Source organism: Manacus candei, unplaced genomic scaffold (assembly GCF_025592945.1).
Source record: "Manacus candei isolate 608988 ecotype Guabito, Panama unplaced genomic scaffold, ASM2559294v1 h1tg000028l, whole genome shotgun sequence".
Taxonomy (NCBI): Eukaryota; Metazoa; Chordata; class Aves; order Passeriformes; family Pipridae; genus Manacus; species Manacus candei.
The window spans coordinates 9,649,728-9,669,632 of record NW_026138076.1 but is presented as its reverse complement, the minus strand read 5'-3'; the positions used below and the strand labels follow the sequence as shown (position 1 = coordinate 9,669,632).

General features: G+C 41.0%; 3 protein-coding genes across 12 annotated transcripts in view; 1 reads left to right on the top strand and 2 right to left on the bottom strand.

The window, feature by feature from the left end:
* DCUN1D4 (defective in cullin neddylation 1 domain containing 4) overlaps positions 1-7,075 on the bottom strand; it is a 40,593-nt gene extending 33,518 nt beyond the window's left edge. For 2 of the 8 annotated variants that reach the window (XM_051790830.1, XM_051790834.1), the window contains exon 1: positions 7,005-7,075. Coding sequence is in view for 2 of the 8 variants with exons in the window: in XM_051790828.1 (XP_051646788.1) it covers positions 6,746-6,770 (25 nt within the window). In the remaining 6 variants the exon portion in view is untranslated. Of the gene's footprint in view, positions 1-6,485; positions 6,572-6,745; positions 6,888-7,004 lie in introns of those variants that run through there. The other 6 variants (XM_051790828.1, XM_051790829.1, XM_051790835.1 and 3 more) reach the window with 5 other exon arrangements.
* Positions 5,483-8,436, top strand: LOC127472502 (collagen alpha-1(I) chain-like). 2 transcript variants are annotated; one of them, XM_051790838.1, is made up of 2 exons: positions 5,483-6,451; positions 7,291-8,436. In XM_051790838.1, exons 1-2 carry the CDS (start codon positions 5,883-5,885, stop codon positions 7,331-7,333), a joined length of 612 nt encoding a protein of 203 aa, XP_051646798.1. In that variant the 5' UTR covers positions 5,483-5,882; the 3' UTR covers positions 7,334-8,436. The 2 variants fall into 2 exon arrangements, 1 of the variants encoding a protein (XP_051646798.1); XR_007905031.1 differs by lacking the exon at positions 5,483-6,451 and adding an exon at positions 7,030-7,150.
* Positions 8,437-13,952: 5,516 nt separating this feature from the next.
* CWH43 (cell wall biogenesis 43 C-terminal homolog) overlaps positions 13,953-19,905 on the bottom strand; it is a 28,004-nt gene continuing 22,051 nt past the window's right edge. The window contains exons 13-17 of one of the 2 annotated variants that reach the window (XM_051789816.1): positions 19,052-19,196; positions 18,407-18,468; positions 17,207-17,362; positions 15,539-15,664; positions 13,953-14,821 (exon numbers count right to left, since the gene is read on the bottom strand). In XM_051789816.1, coding sequence (XP_051645776.1) covers positions 15,577-15,664; positions 17,207-17,362; positions 18,407-18,468; positions 19,052-19,196 — 451 coding nt within the window. In that variant the 3' untranslated portion in view covers positions 13,953-14,821; positions 15,539-15,576. Of the gene's footprint in view, positions 15,665-17,206; positions 17,363-18,406; positions 18,469-19,051; positions 19,197-19,905 lie in introns of both variants that reach the window. The other variant, XM_051789815.1, reaches the window with a different exon arrangement.

The window sequence follows — 19,905 nt, the reverse complement described above, 5'->3', positions numbered from 1 at the left end:
TCATTAAATTAGGGAAGTTAAATTACAGCCCAGGTCATCCTCTGAACTGGTAAGTGTTTGCTTTATGTATATTCAAGGAAGATACACAAAGTATCTTATGCCACTGTGAAAAGGCTATTTCGTAAAAAAAAATTTTTTGAAGAAACAGAATCCAAAAAATAATACCTCCCATGCTCAAATAACAGTACTTTGGAAATTAGCAGAGGGACAATGGTCAACAAGGGTCAACATGGCAAGCAAGTGATTCCACAGCTGGCTGCAACTGGATGCTTCAGGAACACACTCCCTCCCCTCCACCTCCAGAAAAAACTTCCATGCAAGCTTATGCAGCCTCCAAGTTGTCCCTGCCTGACAGCCTTGGTTAGCCCACTACCCTTGGAATCATATCAACAAAATAAACAAAAAAATCCTGCCAGCCCCATGTTTTGAATCAGGTCACAAAAGAGCTGCAACACTAGGTAAGTCAGAGCAAGAGTTAAAGTAAGGAACAGGAAAGGTCTCCTGAATTGGGAGTAAAATAGTTTCCTGTGGCAGCAGCAATGTGTCAGACCAATCCAACTGTCCATCCAAGCCCACTGTGAGAGGAGGGATACATCACATGAAGCTCCACATTCACCAGTTCTACATGGAGAAAATCGTGATGTATGAAGTTATTTTTCACCTGAATACAAGAGTTTCAAAGCACATGAAACGGTCTGAAAACACTTTAATTTTTTTTCCTACAGAAACTGCATCCAGATCCTCAACATAGGAAAGACATGGACCTGTTGAAGCAAGTCCAGAGAAGGGCCACGAAGAAGCCTGGAGGGATGGAATACCTCTCCTAGGAATACCTCCTAGGACAGGCTGACAGCTGGAGCTGTTCGGCCTGGAGAACAGAAGGCTCCAGGGAGATCTTATAGCAGCCTTCCAGTACTTTAAGGGGACTTAGAGGAAATCTGGAGAGGGACTTTTCAAAAAAGCACGTAGTGACAGGAAAAGGGGCAACGGCTTCAAACTGAGAGTAGGTTTAGATTAGATATTAGGGAAAAGTTCTTTCCTGTGAGGGCAGCTTGGCACCGGAACGGGTTGCCCAGAGAAGCTGTGGATGCCCCATCCCTGGAAGTGTTCAGGGCCAGGTTGGATGGGGCTTTGAGCAACTTGGTCTGGTGGAAGGTGTCCCTTCTCCATTGTAGGGGGATTGGAACTAGATTATCTTTTAAGGTCTCTTTTAACTCCAGCCATTCTATAATTCTAAAGTACCACACAGTTAACTGATCCCAGATCACAAGAAGGAAACCTGCTTGCTTCGTGAATACTGAAGGAAGACGTGCTGGAACGTTTGCTATGACTTTAAGAGGTACATGTCAAACAAGTGCACGTATTTTGTTGATTAAATTCCAAATGGTATTAAATACTTTGCAATAATTCAGAATGTAATAGCTAAAAAAAAAAAAAAAAAAAAAACCCACACCTAGAATAAAATCATTGCGAATCCAGAAAAGAAAAGAAATGCCAGAGCCAATCTAGTTTCATGGAATTTAAATCTTGCATGCAGTTTGCCATTAACACTTAATGTTAAGTGTTAAAGGCTGGGTTAGTCAAATAGTCACAATCATATACACTTTAAAAGTAAAAAGAAAACAGTTTAAAAACAACTTTTAAACTTATAGATTGAGGTCTAAACTATGGACCTGAAAGTTACCAGGAGGTGAAAGAAACAACCGGGCTTACTTTCATAACAAACTAGAGAAAAAACATCCTATACCCTCTCAATGAAAAAAAACCAAAAAAATCCAACATATAAATGCTATAGATACAATAATAAATACAATATTAAAATTGAGGTATAGAGGTAGCAGAAATATTAATATAATAGTAATTCATATTACTGCTAAGATTATTGTAACATTCTCAGAAAAAAATTAGACAGAAAACACATACCAGGAAGAGTCATTCCTAAAAATTAAAATGCAATGATCATGCTTTACTTATATTTAATTGCTTCCCTTGGTTTCAAATAATAGAACTGGAAAAAACTTGTAGTAGTACTGTTGTCTTAGTTAGCTTTAAATAAATTTTACTTATTCAAAAAAGAATCATTTAATCTTCTAAGAAATACACCATTTCATGTTCAGTAGTCTGTTTACAGAATTATCCAAAGAGCAAGACAATTTATATTGATTAATTATTAATCAATTAATCAACTTAGGAGTTCAGGTCTGAAACCTATATTTGGTGAAAGCCTTCAACACTTATGTTCAGGTAGCAGAATTTCTGTATTCATTACTAAATGCAGAAAGCAAAGGAAAAATGTATGTCAGTCCTGTTTACACAAAAAACATCACAATACACCTAAAAACTGAGAATCTCAGACTGCAGTACAGAGAAGATAGGAGCTGACTGCAATCCTGTCAAAGACAGGATTAAGAATCCATTTCCAAAGTGTCTGTAGCTGTATCTGTGCAGGCAGTAACACCCTACAGCAGAGGCAGCCTGCAAAAGAGACCTCCTGGTCCGTGATGTGCCAGCAAGCATTCAGGCAAGGGGAGGAAGAGAAGAAAAGGCTTGAAAAGCAGGGTCTCCCATAATTTGGTGCCCCTTAAAGGGCATGATTCAGAAAGTAAGGGAAACAGAAGTGAATTCCAGCTTGGAAAGTAAGTACATCCAATTAAATGGGACAATCCAACCTATCTTGAAGAGCAACAGGACCTAGTCATTAAAGCTAAAGACATGATGCTACAGGATGTTCCTCTTGCCCACGTGCACTCAGAGCTGCACCAATCTCAGAGCTACTGCTGACACCAGTGGTATCCAAATCCACAGTCGCAAATTTGTGTACATTTTCCCAACACTTAAACGCCTAATCCCAAAGCCTAAAATGTTCTGAAATAAAACACAGAGTGACTTAAGCTAGTAAAAAAAAACAACTCTACAGAAAACCCAGCTCAAGCAACAAAATCTGGTTGAAATTACTGAACACACTAAAAATCACTTACTTTAAGGTAAACATTCACACTCAACTCTAACATTTGGTATTACCACATAGAATGACTTACTCACTGCAACAAAATATTTTAAGATCTCTGCATGCTACATATATAGGGAAAAAAGCATAATTCTTTTTTCCCCATAGGAACAAATCCTTATTCTACCAATGTATTTTTAAAGTACCCTATTCTGAAGGTTTGTTTGCAAATAGAGCTACCGTAGTTTAGAGTTCATTGAGAATTTTAGAGTAATTTAAGCAGTGCAAAAGTTGTGTAACTGTCAGTTTAGTTTGAATACATTTCCATTTACCTTAAATTGATCGAACAAATAAGAGCCAGGTTAACAATCCTATACTAACACATAGATTAAAGTACCCTGCATTTCATGGGGAGGTTAGGGTTTGCTTTGTAGGGGATGGTTTTGGTTGGGTGTCTTGTTCTATACAGCAAAGACCTAACACTAATTGTATTTCTGGTGCAAAAGATCTGCTTCTGTTGATGAAAAGTGTTCATCCAGTCTAACTCCTACTCCACCACCAGATTAATTCAAAAAAGTCAGTGAGTTTGTTTTGCATCACTGGCTGCCTGAGAGCTGTTTGAGAGCACTGCTCCTAACTTCATGCCAGATGTCATCTGACATCCTACAAAGGCCATAAAGTTAATAAAAACTTTGTATCTTGTGCTCCAGCTAATTCAGCAGAAACACAACCCAGTCAAGCACGCACTACAAGGGTATCCCAGCACCATGCAGATCTGGTACACATCAGGGTGGATCTGCAACAGCCCAGAAACAGCTATGCCAGTCAAAACCATTATTGCTCCAGCTGCTTGCTTCTTTCTGCCAAAAGTTCCTGACCCCACAGCTCTGCCAGCAGCACAGGCCAGGGGCACATTCCCTAACTCATTTCAGGCAAAAAAAAAAAAAAATAAAATCAACCCTGTCAGTTTAGACAACTTAAGTAAAACTGGCAAGAGCTAACCCAGGTACATCTCACCGAGTGGATCAGAGTGTGCTCCTACAGCCCACTTTACCAGCAGAAAAGGGAAGCGGTAACCTACAGCTAATGGGCAGTAGTAATAAGCAGTTGCAGCCCATGGAGTCCCACAGCCTATGCAGCCACACATCTGCATCAAGTGTGTCACACCAGTCTATTCCCCAGGGGCAAGCTAAAGCCTTACAGCTCTAACTATATATATATATATATATATATATACACACACACAACTATCTACTGAACAAACTGGTAGTTGCTTCTATGTCTTTATGAGTCAAAAGTAAAAATTCTGTTTAACCTCAGACCTACGATTTTAAATAGAACAAATTAACTGGACAGTATGACAAAAATACTGGCACATTTAAATTAATGGTTCCGCTTCAAGCCCTTGTTAGCAGTTTTACTTATTGTAGAAGAAATAACCACACTATTAGATGCTCTAATACTTAAATTGGATACAAGAGTTGAACACCTTCCCTGGATGTACTGTACTTTCCCATGCTATGCTTTTTGGCAAGCACAGGATAGAAAAATTAAGCAAGTTTTCTTCTTCTGCTTGAAGACACAAACAAAACTAGGAAATAATGCTTTGAAATAGCCCAAAGTCTTTGTTTTCAGTATCTGCAAAGCAAGTGGGGGAGGAGGGGAAGTAAAGAAAATGCAGAATTAATAATTCGCATTCAGCACAAAAATTACTTGGACTAAAATAAATTTAAATGAAGTGCTGCAATTACACAAATGAGATCTTACCCCAATACAACAGAATGAAGAGAAGCAGTAAGAAGACTGTTTACCTGCCTGACTCAACTTACTGCATGACCTTGTAGACAAGACATTTACAATTACAGTTACTGCAGCCGCAAAAACTTCTAAGCAAACACTTTCAATGGGGAAAACTGAAAGTCGATGTACCTCATATAATGTGAAATGTGTGTATTCAGTTTCAGAAAGTAAAACTGAAACTGAGCAAAAATGTATTGAGGGAGTTTATATCACAAGAACATATAAGAACCTAAGAAGGATCAAAAAGGTGGCTCAAAACAAATGTTCAGTCAAGATCCAGCTTCTGTAAAGATATGCTATGAACACTCCTTGGTTCAAGTATTTAAATCAGTGAGGAAAAAAAACAACCACTATGATGCTACAGACAGTGAAGTCAGTTAATTTAGGAAAACATTCCTATTTAAAATAACACATGTACGAGCCCATGAACTGCCAAAAAAAAGTACTGAGATGTAAGATTCAATCATTCCAAGGCACATTTTTAATGAGAAGTCAATAACAGCTGAAGGCTGAGAAACGGTACTCTTCCTATTTCCTAAAGATAAGTTAAAATTAAAAAACTTTCAAAATCACTACATAGTATTAACATCCTACATGAGGGAGCACTGGAATATTTGCAACTGTACCTTATATGTGTATAATGAGGACCTGCATCTTTTTTTGGACAGGACACATGACAAAAAACACTGAGCAGAAGGCATTTTCTAGAATCATTATCCTTCCATTTCCAACATGAGGCAGTTATTTGTGCCTTAATGGCAGACTTAACCACCAACATATCACGATCTCCAAATATAAAAGTAAAATAAACCAGAACCACTGAAGAAATGACATAACCTTACGAGTTAGAGGCTATACCAGGCTGGCCAGCCAATCTCATTTTGAGAGACATGGGAGGATTCAAGAAAATCCAGGCCTTATGCAGCATTTCTTTCCATAAATGCTTTCAAGACTTTGTCCAAAAGTCAGGCCATCACTCATTAACATATGATCAAAGCTTCCGTTTTCATTATCTTCTCCACGAACGAGTTCTACGGTAATAAAGCATCTCAGAGCTGCAACTCCTTGCGGAGCCGAGAACGCGTTCCTGGGAGATTTCACAGGAACATGGTTGTGCCCCAGCTTTGCGCTGGGGATGCCAATCCCGTCTCTCTGGCGGACGGGCAGGAAGCCTATTCCCGAACCCCGGTCACCCCACAACCACACAGGTGTGCCAGGCAGCACGCGGTCCCGGGGCTCTGAGCGCAGCGCCAGAAGCGGACACAAAGCCCAAGCTCCGCTCCGCTCCCCCGCGGCCGCGCCGCCCGCGCCCCCCGCGCTCCCCGCGGGGCGGGAGGGGCAGCTCCGGTCGGGGGGGCCGCGCGGCACGGAAGAGCGGGCACCGCCGCACGGCCCGCCGGGAGTTGTAGTCCGCTCCCCGCCTCCCGCCGCGCGGGGCTGCGGCGCAGGGACTCCAGCTCCCGCCATGCGCCGCGGCCCCGTCCCCGCACAGCGCGGCTCTCCCGCACCGGCCCGGCGCGACCTGCGGCATTCACCCCTGCCCGCCTCCCCCCGCACACGCAGCTCCACGGCCCGAGCACGCCCTCCCCGCGGCAGTCCCGGCTCCCTCGCAGCCCGCCACGAGGGCCGGCCACGGCCTCACCCCCTCGCCAGGCGGGTCGGGCAAACTGCGTCACACTCTCCGAGCGACCCCAGCCCTCCCCGGTGCGGCTCCCCCCAGCTGTCCCCGCCCCCTCACGTTCAGCCCCCGCTCCCCGGGGGTTGCGCCGAGGGCCGCCCCGCGGGGCCCCCGCAGCCAGGCGCACACGCACCGCCCCCTCCGCGCCGGCCCCGCACCCGCGGGCCCGAGCCCTCCCCCGGCACCGGGAGCCCCGGCGGCGCGTTCGGCCGAGCCTCGCGGGTCAGGGGCAACAGCAGCCGCCCCCCGCCGGGTGGTTTTTACCGGCCGTGCAGGCGGCGCGGGTTGCGGGCGGCAGGCGCAGCTCCGGCGCTACTCACTGACAGCGGCGGCATCCGAGTGCATTTTCGAGCGGCGCTGCACACGCTGCCGGCCCGGCCCGGCTCCGCTCCTGCCCCGCTCCCGATCCAGAGCCCGGGACGGACACCGCCGCCCCGCCCCCCGCCCGCGCTCATTGGTCCGCGTTGCCGGGAGAGGCCGCGCATCCCGCCCTTCTACTGGACCAGGTTCCTGCCACTCTCCCCGGGCCCGCTGCGCACCGCCCTCCCTCCCTCCCATTGGGCTCCAGGCTGCGCTCACCCCGCCTCCCTCCGCTCTGATTGGGCGCTGCCGCTGCCAGTTTTTACCGGTCTTTAAAGCGCGTGCAAAGTGCACCACTTTGTGTCACCCGCGGCTCTGATTGGCTGCAGGGGCCAAGGGCCGCGCCCACGCTCTGACACGATTGGGTGAGCGGGCCAGGGGGCGGGCCCGGGGCGGGAGGGCGGGGCTGGGCGGCTGCTCTGGCTGCTGATGCCGCCGCGGGATGCGCTCGGCACCCGCTGACTTAGAGGCATTTCCTGATTTCTCCCATCTCGCTCTTCCTAAGGAGAAAAAATGGCAGGCTGCCGACAGCAGCCGAACGCACATAAGCGCCACACTGCTAGAGCAGCAGCGGGATGGGCGGTGGGGAGACCTGCGGCCGAAAGCTGCTCCGTGTGGGACGATGGGACTGGCTCACTGCCCTGAGGTGCTGTTCCCGGTCCTACGAATCTAGCGCATGGAGACACGCTCCTTTCCCCGCTCCTCGCACAAGGATCTCGCCGCTCCGGAGCCGGAGGAGGAATACAGAAAGACACCCTGCTGGTCATTCCTGCTTAGCATGCGAGCTCAGTATCCTGCGTCCTTTCAGGGATAAACGCCGTCCCTGGCACTCGCTGAGAAGAGACTGCTGGAGCAGCATTTGTGCACAGTGGAGGATTATTAAGGCAGAACTTAGCCATGAAAAAAAAAAACAACCTTTCCTTTCCTCTAAGAGGTTAAGTTAAAATAAAATCAAGGACTACAAAACTGAAGTAGTGTCAGGTTTAAGGTAATTGTCCCTTTGGAACAGTGCATTAGCATGCAGCCCTGAATTTAGTGATCACAGGCCTTTCTGTTTGTTGGGGGGGGAGGTTGTTGGGTTTGGTGGGGTTTTTTATGAGCTTTGTCTTATTCGGTGAACCAGTCAGAATGAACAAGTGCAGACAATTTATTTTGCTGAGCCACATCTTAGGTTTTCAACTGTCTGTTTTACAGAGAAGGAGAATGGAGTTCATAAGGAAATTAATCTTCTCTTTGAAAGCTATATACTAAAAACCACATCAGAGCAATAAAAGACACCCTTATCTGAAGTTCTTACTTGTTCACTAACTCCTTAAAATTATTTCTGTAGAACTTCCTGCCTGTATCTCAGTTATTTTCCGATTTGCACCATCTTTTCTTTACCTTAACAATTTTACACTACCACCTCTACAAAAATAATAAAGCAGTGGGAGCAAGGTTTCACTTCTTGGGTAGTTCTAACATCCCACATGCCAGACATTCACATCTATGCATGTCATCCCAAGCTCTTATACCCAATAGGGGCACCGAGTTGCAATTCATCTGATCTAATTCTGGATTCAGAGCAACAATCCCTTTAGGGATATCTGTTTGTTCACATTGACCATAGAAAAGCACATAGGCTGCTAGTTCAGAATAAAAAATATTCAAAAAGAAATCTTCTTCCATGCCTTACATAGTTGTAAATTGATACAGATCTAAAGAAAAGTGGCACAGAAAAACCCTATTTGGTTGTATCTGAAGGCAGAAAGGTTTGTATTTTTTCACCCATCTATTTTAGTCTAAAATGAAAAATACTATTTGGCTTTAAAGATATTTCCTTAGACTACAGCTTCTGTAACAACTTTTATTCTTAAACGTAAGGCAATTAGGTTTGCCAAGCAAAAATTCAATATATTTTTGAATACTTCAATACACAAGTATAATCTCTGATTGTTAAAAATTAGATCTGCAAAGAAATCCGTAGGGAAACACAAAAGAGACTTTGTTTTCTGCTTCTGCCTGCTACAGGGAATGTATGCTTCAGCAGAAAAGGCTGCCCTGTGAGAACAAGGCCCATTTCAACATACACCTTCATTCCAACCTCAAAAAGGTATAAATAATCCCCTTTGTTACCACTAGTTGTAAACCACTATGCAGATCTCCAGGCTGGCAGATGTTACGAAATCAGGCTGTATTTTCTTTCTGAAGCCTGAGTTTCCATAATGCGGAAATACTTCATTTTACACAGAGCAGATCAATCAAGTCATGGCTGATCAAGCATTTTATTGGGTTGCTTGGCAAGGTTCTGGTACTGCAGGGGCTCCAGGAGTGGCTTCTGTGAGAAGCTGCCAGGAGCTTCCCCCATGCTCAACAGAGCCAGTGCCAGCCATCTCCAGGATGGACCCGCCACTGGCCAAGACTGAGCCCATCAGCAATGGTAGTAATGCCTCTGGGATAATGTATTTAAGAAGGAAAAAAATAAGAGTCACTGCATGGAAGTAATTACTATCAGAGAAGAGAGTAGTGATAATATGTGAGAGTAACAGCTCTGCAGACACCAAGATCAGGGTAGAAGGAAGGGGAGGAGGTGCTTCAGGCACTGGAGCTAAGATTCCCCTGCAGCCCGTGGTGTAGGCCATGGTGAGGCAACTATGCCCCTTGCAGCCCACAGAGGACCACCGGGGTGCAGAGATCCACCTGCAGCCTGTGTAGGAGATCCATGCCAGAGTAGGTGGATGCATCCAAAGGAGGCCGTCACACCATGAGAAATCTGTGCTGGAACAAGGCCCTGGCAGAGACCTGCGGACTCATGGAGAGAGGAGCCCACACTACAGAAGGTTTGCTGGCAGGACTTGTGTCCCCATGGGGGACCCACACAGGAGCACCTCATTACTGAAGGACTGCACCCCGTGGAAGGCACCCACGGTCATGCAACTTGTGAAGAATGGTAGCCCGTGGGATGAACTCACACTGGAGAAGTTCATGGAGGACTGTCTTCCCTGGGAAGGACCCCACGTTGGAGCAGAGGAAGGACTCCTTTCTCTGAGGAGAAAGCAGCAGCAGAAACATGCAATGGAGTAACCTCCACTCCCTGAGCTGCTGGGCGGGAGGAGGTAGAGAATCAGAAACAAAGCCCGGGAAGAAGGGAGGGGTGGAGGAAGGTACTTTTAAGATTTGTTTTATTTCTCATTATCCTGCTCTGATTTTGGTTGGTAATAAATTCAACTAATTTCCCCAAGTCAAGTCTGTCTTGCTCATGACAGTAACTGGTGAGTGATCTCTCCCTGTTCTTATCTCGACCCACAAGCCTTTTGTTATATTTTTTCTCCCCTTTCCAGTTGCAGAGAGGAGTGATAGAGCATGTTTAGTGGGTACCTGGCATCCAGCCAGGGTGGAACTACCACATGGACAGAGACAGTTTAAGCAGCTCCAGCATCAGCATCTTAATCCTAGCCCTCCTGGCATTCTTTCTTTTGTGACAGTGCAACCACTTGGACAGCTAGATACCAAGAGCAAGACTGTCCCCAGTGCCCCTAAAAAGCAAAAAATCCCAGAACAAGACAAGAAAACGCTGAACTCTTCTTTTGGTTTTGTCCATTTTTTTGTTTTCCCAGTCAGCTGAATATCCTGATCTGGCTCACCACACATATGTACATGTGCTTCCATCAATACACAGGAGAGGAATAACAAACCACGATGTGGAAAGTGGCAGTAAATACCAGCCTACACACTGCTAGATCAATCTTAAAACTTCAAATTTTTTTTTTGAGAGGACTGTCACTGTTCACATTTTTATGTTTGTGTTGCTTTTTTAAATTGATAGCTAAAATGGCAACCACAATTCAAAAAACCCCACAAAACTACTGTAGACTGTGAAAAATACTGGCTAACAAGAGAAAGAGGAACAATTTACTTAGTTTTATCTTCTTCACTATCAGAAACATAATGTAGAAGCATCTTTGAGAGTTTCCAAAAGGAAACTCTTTTCCTCTATTTCCAAAGGACATCAGACTCCCAAAGGCTAAAGCCACTGCATTTCTCAAATATCTTTGTTCGTCTTGATTGCTTTGCTTAGAAACAAACTTGAACGTTAATTTTAGGCACCAGGATGACAAGCCATCATGTGTTTTCCAAGTCAGAGGGGAAAGGGAATTGTACTGAAAATAAACACATTACCAAAGAAGAATCTGCTGAACATTAAGAAAGCAGATAATGCAGTAACAAAACACAGTACAGGGTATTGTAAGAAAATAAACAAATTGTCTACAAGAAGCCCAGCAATCACAGTCCTAAATCATTTGTGGATATGAAAAAGTAACTGATACCCAAGTCAACACAAACAGCTTTAAGTAATGCTTCTGAAAAGATTTCTCAGCCTCAGAGTTTCAATAAACACCTAAATTTGAGTTATTCCTGCATGGTCTCAGCAGAACAGTACTAATCAGGGAAAAAAGAGGACCTCAAGTGGCAGAAGGTGGCAGCTGCAGATTATTTGAACTGCTTTTCAAACCACTATTCACTAAACAGTTCAGGTCATTTTAATTGCAGTGTCCCATGGTCTCATACTGTGCTCCCCGTTGAAGTGAAAAGGTCTGTTCTCTTACACTTGCTCCTCAAACATACTACTCTGGCCCCAAATGTTCTTTTGTAACACCCTGCAAACAAATGTCATTTTACATAGATGAGGAAAAAAACATTTTAGGGCTGTTGATGGCTGATATTTAAAACCCTACGTTTGATTTATAGGGTCTTTTTCAACTTCAGTTTGAAACTTTAACTCGTCTTCATTCATCATTAGGCAACTAAACAGCCAGGCTTAAGACAATAGCTTAGAATTTCGGCCTGAACTCTAGAGATGCATCAGAACAACCAGCACCTCTCTCTGAGCCACAAAGCTCCCTCACAGTCAGCAGAGGACTCTGAACTTTTGCAGTGTTCCGTTTCTTGGAGACAGGTGGGAACTGGTTACCTGCACACTTAAGCTGTAACAACTTGTTTCAGTAACATAACTCCAGTTCCAAACCAAAGGGTGTGTCTAACTTTCTCCCAGCTTGAAGCTGTGACACTGTTTCTGAAAAGGGGAAATAACAATTTCAGGTGTTTCTTAGCCCAAGAGGTTTGAAATGCAGCTCCCAGACTTCGGAGTGCTCTGTGGCAACACCAAAGCCACTGCTCCTCAAGGTAAGCTTCCAATACACATAGAAATGCCTGAGCCAAGACCCCAAAGCAGGAATATATATATATGTAAGAGAAAACTTGAGTCTTCACCCTGCTGAAGAATACAGTACAATTACTCTCAGAAGTTGGTCTTACACATGTTACCTAGAGTCCTTTTTTATTCTGAGATACACACTGGTAGGTTCCTGATGTACAGCTGTCTCTTCCTGTACATTCCTAGAAACTTAACTGACCTGCACAGAATGTCAGAGGATAACATTATGAGTACATATTGTTTATACAGATAAGAATATGTATTTATATACATAGAATACATATTATTTAGAAGTCAGATATATGTAATCTAGTCCTTTCACCACCAGAAAAAGTTCAAACTTATAGAAAATAATGTCTATTTTATACATTTTATCTTTTCATACTATCTCTGAATGTATAAAGATATCCACAAAGTTTTTCTTTCGTAACATACTATCTTATGAAAGCTGAGATGAACAGAGTATGATTAGAAAACAGGAAGATTGGTAACACACCCCTGCAGCACAACCTGTTCTAGCACATTTCTTTCATAGTTTGAAACATAGTGATTGTTCATTAGAGACACACTGCACATTTTTCTAAACCAGTCAGATACCACAGATTAGGTCAGCGTGCAAATTTATGGACAAATAAGTTTAGTTTTAGCTTCCCAATTCTAATCACAGTAAGAGAAGCAGTATACAAACAGCTTGTGGTCATAGTTTTTCTTAATCATTCTGGTAAAATAATGCAAATGTCAACAAATGCTTGCTACTAATTATATTTGCCTATAATTTCTTGATATTAAACCACACAAGGTATGGATACACCAACATTAAATCGCACAAGCTACTCAGAAGAAGAGAATAAGAGAATATTCAAAGTTTAGATTTTGTCACTGTCCACATGAACCTTTCAAATGGGGTGAACATTCTAAATCCTGTAAAAATCTATCCAAGTATGCTCACAGACCTTGAAGATTACACACAGAGATGACATATAATCTGATCTATTATGCAAGTCATGCTTTGCTATATGACTTCTTGAAAAATAATTATTCTATATTTTAATTGTTAAAAAAATAAGGGGGTTTCAATCTTTTTATATATATGAGTATAACTTCTTGCATTTCACATTAATAAACTGCTCACATTACAAGGTATTTGCACAGTTAGCCTGTGGAGAATGTTAAGTAACATGGTGAGATAATGTTATATTTTCTGCAGGCCGTGGAAAGGCAAAACTGTGGCTGGATGTGTGTCAGAGCCAGCATGAGAGCATGCTGCAAAGAAGTGAGGATACTCAGAGCCACTGTGCAATGTTGGTGCCAGAGTCAGCTGCTGTTGCAGGCTGGGAGGAGGGAAAGACAAGGGCTACTGGTGTTTGCAGAAGAAAACTGTTGAAAGTGCAAGAAAGTCACTCCCATCACTCCAAAACCTAATTTATCCTGTCCTACTGGAAAGTCACAGAGAGCACAAGTTCAGAGGGCTTGCAAAGACAAACACAGAAGCTGTAGGTGAGAAATTAGTTCAATAATGGCTGGTTATACCATCACAGATGATGAATACGTAACTGTAGAGGATTGGTTAGAAATGCGAGGACATATGAACATGGCTAAGGCTATGGATGAGCTGCTAAAGTACAAGACTACTGCTAAAGTATAAGATGCAGTTTTCACTAGGCCCATGAGAAAGTCTGAGATAGCAGGGCCGTGAGAAAGCAGCAGCGTCCTTGGGTATCCTAAATTGAGCTGAGAAACAGGAGCTGGGCATTACCAAAACAAAGGCACTTAACGAGCCACCTGTGTAAACAGTGGGAAGCAGTTAAGATGATATCACCACCTAACTGAGCACCAATAATGAGCCTGATTTCTGTAATATTCATGAACCTATTATAGAGTGTATATTAAGCTACTGTCAATCTACAATAAACGAAGTTCCTGGATTCTCATATTGAGGTGTCTAGAGCTTTCCGTCGCGACGTTATTACGTAACCACTGCAACTTTTAAATGCCTTCCAAATATTCTCTGTCCACAAAGATCAGTGAACATTTTTAGAAACACAGTCCTAAAAACAAGGGAGCAAAATGATAGGTGACCAGAATAAAGTGACAAGGTTGGTGATGACAGCAATTACCTGACTCCACAGAACAAAAAACCCTAGGTAAAAGCACATCCTGTTCTTGCTTAAATGGAGAAACAATAAAATTGAGTACGCTGAAGCTGTTCTCAAAAGAACATGGTGAAGAATTAGAGGGAGAAAAAAAATCCACCCACTTTCCTGCAACATATCCTATTCCTTTCAGTTGCAGTATGCTTAGGTATTACTGGAAAGACACACAGCACTAAATACCAAAATCACAAATGCATTCTTCAAGTTGAGTGGGTCACTTAAACAAATCACCCAACATGTTTCTCACAGGCAGGAAAGTTTCTTTGGACAACACTGAAGATGTCCTCATTGTTTAAAGGAAGCTCTGCACATATACTGAAGGATCAGGAGTCAAATGTAAAAGATATCGTGAAGAGACACTGAGAAGACACAACACTTCACATTATCTTACATGTGCATTAAATAATAGGGAATTCACTGCCTAGGTCAAAAAAGTCCCACTTCTATTTAGTCCTATTAAAGTATAATGCTAGCAAAGGAACAATGCTTTTTTTATTTGTTTGTTTTATTACAGTTCATTTTAAATAAAAGTTACAGCTAATCCTTCTTTCTTCTCAGAAACCTTGTTATGTTGAGACAATTGTATTTAATTCTTTGGCAGTGTGTTCAGGTAAGTGTCTTACAAAAATAACTATTCAGAGGTACTTTACTCTTCCCTTTGTAAGAGCATTGCAGAGGCTAATATCCAGCTAAAAAAAGATGAAGTTTGTAAAAGTCACTGCCTTTTCTCCAGTATTATGAACATCAATCATCCACAAATTGTTCTAGTAAAAGTCATTTAAGAATAAAATGTAGAATAGCAGCAGACGTAAACACTGTTTGAGAAAGTCAAAAATGCACACAATTCAAACACATACTTACAGCATATCTCCCAATTAAAAAAATGTCCTATTCCTATTTTGAAAACCTAAGGCCAAGCTTTTTATTGCCATAGCAGCAGGACTACAAATTGCAGCAAGTATCAACAGGTGACCTACACTACCACATTATTTTGCTTTGCCTCAGTCATCAAAAAGTGTGTAAGTCTGCTGAAATTCCTTGCCCATGACTGTTCCAATGACTGTCCAGGAGAGGAAAGGGGTCATATCTGGACCTTAAAAAAAGGTGCATAGACACATTCAACTCTGAAACAGCAGGATGTAGGATACCTTCACAAAAGTTGAAGATCTTATTGCCAAAGTAAGTTCCCACCCTTGCTTTGCTGCATACAAAGCAGGTATCTGGCCCAGGTAGATACCAGTTTATCAAAATGCAGGCATCTTCCCTCTCTCACAGTGATGGCAACTCATTAAAGAGAAGAGTCACCAACTGTTAGACAGACTTTCATAGTGTTATGCAGCATGGGAACTGCTCATCCTTAAACAACATAGTCTTTTTGAGTGTCAATTCAGCTTCAAGCAACAAACCTTTCTTGCTGGTCCCAACAGTATGTTATTTTCTCACTCTAATTTGCCTGTTTAAAATATTTAGGAGTGCTCATATGAAAGTGATGAATATGCTCATAATTATGTCCATCTTTATAAGATCCAAACCTAAAGAAAAATATTCAACAAAGCAAAACTGTTACAACAATATTTACCCATGCAATTAAATCATACAATTACTACACTACTTCTGAATGTTCTAGACAGTTTATTTCAGAAACAGGACCCAATTCTACTTAAATGTAACTCATAATTTATGTACCCTTTCTCACTAGATGTCTTTGAATATAGTGGAGACATTTAATTACACTAATTGCATTAATGCCTTAGGCAGTCTATAATTGGAACTCCAGCTGACAAAGGTGAGTGGTGCATTTATCTGCTTAAATCTCATGCTTTTTAAATTTTTAGTCCTGACTTCAGTGGAGATATAATTTAAACCCCCATAGTATCAAAATTGTCAACAGTGTTGTTAATATTGCACATCTTACTTTTGAAAATTATGGTGAAAATTGTAATTTTTCACACCATATTTAAATCTGAAAGATTTGACAACTGACTATTATGGTAGATAGATTTGCAAAAGTAAAATGGAACACGTATTCAAAATATCAGTGCTAAGTAACATTTAAGAGCAGTGCCATTGTATTTCTAAAGAATTGCAGTTGATTGGAAAAAGTTAAACTTATTCCTACAGGCTATATCTTTCCTGCTTACAAGCAGACATACAAATAATTAGGATAATACTCTGTGCTGAAATTACCTGAGAAAAATCTGAATGTGAATCCTAACTTTAAGTAATGTGGCAAGATGTGCCTAACTTTAGGCAAGTTTCATCATATGGAAAAGTCTGAGCAAACTCCCATTTAAACAGGAAGCCAGTGACTGAGTGGGAAATAAAAAGTGAGTAAGCTCAACTGTTAGGTGTATATAAGAAAGTAACATATCCTATATTATGCATGTTAAGAGTAGTAAATATGGCATTACTGGAAATAGATATTGCCACATCGAAGCAATCTCAAACTTCATGACTCTTCCACTGATATTAATATTAGACTAAATGCTTTCCTCCATACTTCTATTCCTTATGCAATACCAGTGGAAAAATGACAGCATTCTAGAAAAAAATAACTTTTTTACATAAAACTAGTAATTTTTATTTTTCAACACATGTAACATACTGCCTCAGGCATCCTCTTTAATTTTTGCTCCAGTTATATGGTATATTTTAAAATGTTTATGCAAAGAGTATTTAATGTATATATTGTATTTTGTCTTCTAAGTAACAGTGTATTAAGACCCCAATCCTCTGAAGTCCTAAGAAATATGGGAGATCTTTCATGATCTATAAAATGAGTCACCACACCACTTGGCAAAAATCCCTATCAAGCAATCTCAGAAATTAATTACCAGGGTAAATAAGCATTACTTTCAATATATGCTACGTCACAGCAGATTGATTTTCCCAAGGTGCATGCCAAGTAAATAGAAAAAAAAAATGGAATTACAAATCAGAAATTCTTGCCTCCTAATCTTTTCAATTAGGTACTGATCAGTGCCCCCCAACTCAAGAAAAATTTTGTTTCTAGACCTCTGTTTTACAAGATGTCACATACACTATCACCTTAATTTCTTATGAGATACACTGACCTGGGATTGAAACGGATGTCCTTAGGAACTTGGCTGGGATCAGTGACAGTTCTGTCATTGTCAATATAGCTATCCACATGATGTGGGATTCTAAATTTGGCCATCTGGACTTCTGAATCACTTAAACCAGCATGAGATATGCGGGCATAACCCAACCTATCAAACATGAGAAGAGTTAGTTTGAAGAAAAAACTCAAGGCAATTTCACCACATTCTTAATGCATGTATTTTTTTTTTCCAGGAGTTATTCTTTAACTTACCAGCATAATTTTCCATTTCTGTGAATCTCACTTTCAAAAAACTGAAAGTGCTCCATGAACACAATCCTAACACGTCACAAGTATAAAAACTGAGAAAGCCTAAGTGTTTGAGAATAAGTTCTACAGATAGAAACTTATTTTTAAAATTACAACTTCAGAATATAAGCTTACCAACTTCTTTCATTGACGAGATTTCAATATTCAAGAAAGAAACTCAGGCATCAATGGAATGAATAATAAGAAACATTAAGATTGCAAATGGGGGTGGTTTGTTACCCTGGTTTTTTGGTGTGGTTTTCTTTTTTATTCAATACTGTTGAGATAGTAATCAAGTTTACAGGTTTTATTCCTGTGAACACTGCAGAATTTGCACAGTTTATTCAGAATAAGTTTAATTCCATTCTGGTACATACATCACCAAGATGTATGTACCAAATTTACAAGCAATTTGGTTTTGAAAGATATGGATCTCATAGGTCCTAAGAGAAAAGTGTTTCAATATAGGCTTACAAAGTTAAAGTTTCCACTAAACCCAGCATAAAGATTGGCTGGATTAGATCAGCATTTTGCTTCAAGAAACCCTACAATCATACTTCAAAATGTCTAGCTTCTGTGTCACATACAAATTAGGGCTTAGCCTTCACATTTTAGAAGCTGCAAAGCCAGAGCTTTGGAAAAACGTAGTTTTACATTACCAAAGCAGACTAGGTCTGAAGACATTTTACACAGAAGGATGAAACCTGTAATACTGTCTTTGCAATTGTATTCAGAAATACACCAATTCATCCTGATACAGTGTTTCACATTACTTCATGATTGAGCTGTCTATACATAATTGTTTAGGGATATAAGAGTCTTCCACAATCACCTACAGAAGAGTATAAAACTGATTACCATTAAGATATTTAAACCAATGAATAAATAATCTACTTTATCATACCTTATTACTCCACGATACATAATATAGCTACACCATCTGTCACTATCTGTACTGTCAATATCCTAGAAGCGAAAGGGGAAAAAAGTCAAACAAATAAGGCAAATTTTCCCTTAGATAGGCTTTAAATCAGTAACGGGACCAATGTGTAAACGTGCTAAGAAAAATGTTTTGCCTAAAACATTGTAATAAGCTAGAAAGAAAAAAAAACACTTTTAGACAAATCGCATAACTTTTTGCCATCTCCTAATAGAACACCAAAGACAGAGCTCAGTTTTAAAACAAAAGAACCACAGAATTAGAGGCTGAAAGGGTTGTCTGAAGGTCACCTACTCCTAACCCCGTGGTCAACGTAACTTCAAGCAGATTGCTCAGGACCTTACCCAGGTAATTTTTGAATATATTCAAGGATGGAGATTTCACAACTTCACCAGGCCCCTGTTCTAGTGCTTGACTACCCTAACTGACTTTTTTTTTCTTCTGTTATCTAAATGACATTTCCTTTGTGGCAACTACTGTCCATTGCCTCCTGTTCTTTATTTGAACATGTGCATATTTTCTTCTACGCCTATTTTCAAGTTATCACTTTAAAATATTATGCTATTTCCAATATATTTTTTCTCTAAAGATGCATTATTTTTACATTACCTTGACATTTCCATTTTCTATTAATTCAGTATAATCTCTGGATCCAGGAGCTGAAGTGATGTACCCTAGAAATACAACTTGCTTAGAGCTAGTCTTCAATAGGTTTGAAACAGCTATTGCCTGGAGTTTTCTGTCCAAGTCCTCTCTGAAAGAAATGGAAAAGACTTTAACACATGTACATTTTAGCTCTGAATCTTTGTGCTATAACATAGCAAGCCACAAATGAATCTGGTACCATTTTTTTGCTCAGTATTAGAGAGAACGAAAGTTTACAGCAAGCCTAGTGATTTAAAGTTATTGTTAATTTGATAAAAGCCACATGATCATGGTAGATGTAATTAGGGTTCTCTTTCTAACCATTACAAGAACAACATTTTCTATTACTGTTTTGTCTTTAATACTGACCTCATCACCAGGAAATGTGAATGTACGTGCTTTGGTTATCTCAGGCTTTGTCTCTGCTTGCACTTTAAATTTAACTGTGCACAGTATCATACATAACAAAGAGCTCACATGCTAACAAAACTTTTATGATGGACAGATCATGGTAAATATAGTCTTAAAGTCTGGTTCACGTAATTTATGAAATATGACTTGAGCTACGTCATCCCATTAACTTTACTTAATTATATTTGGCAGGTGTTCTCCATCTCTAATGAAATTTACACAACAGTTACAACATGACCAAAAATGATAGCATAGGTGGAGCCTGGTAAAATACTGCATTGAATCCCATTCCTTGTCCTTGGATTTGTCACAAAATAACGCAAAGACAGTTCTCTCTGATTCTTCATATTTATAACTTTAAATAGTTGTGTAAATCATGTCGTGTTCTATGTTTTGGTTGGCTGGGC

Coding starts and splice junctions, on each gene's coding strand:
- LOC127472502 (XM_051790838.1), top strand. CDS start 5,883: ATGCCAATCCCGTCTCTCTGGCGGACGGGCAGGAAGCCTATTCCCGAA. Junction 6,452..7,290: donor AGCGACCCCAGCCCTCCCCG/GTGCGGCTCCCC, acceptor GCTCTTCCTAAG/GAGAAAAAATGGCAGGCTGC.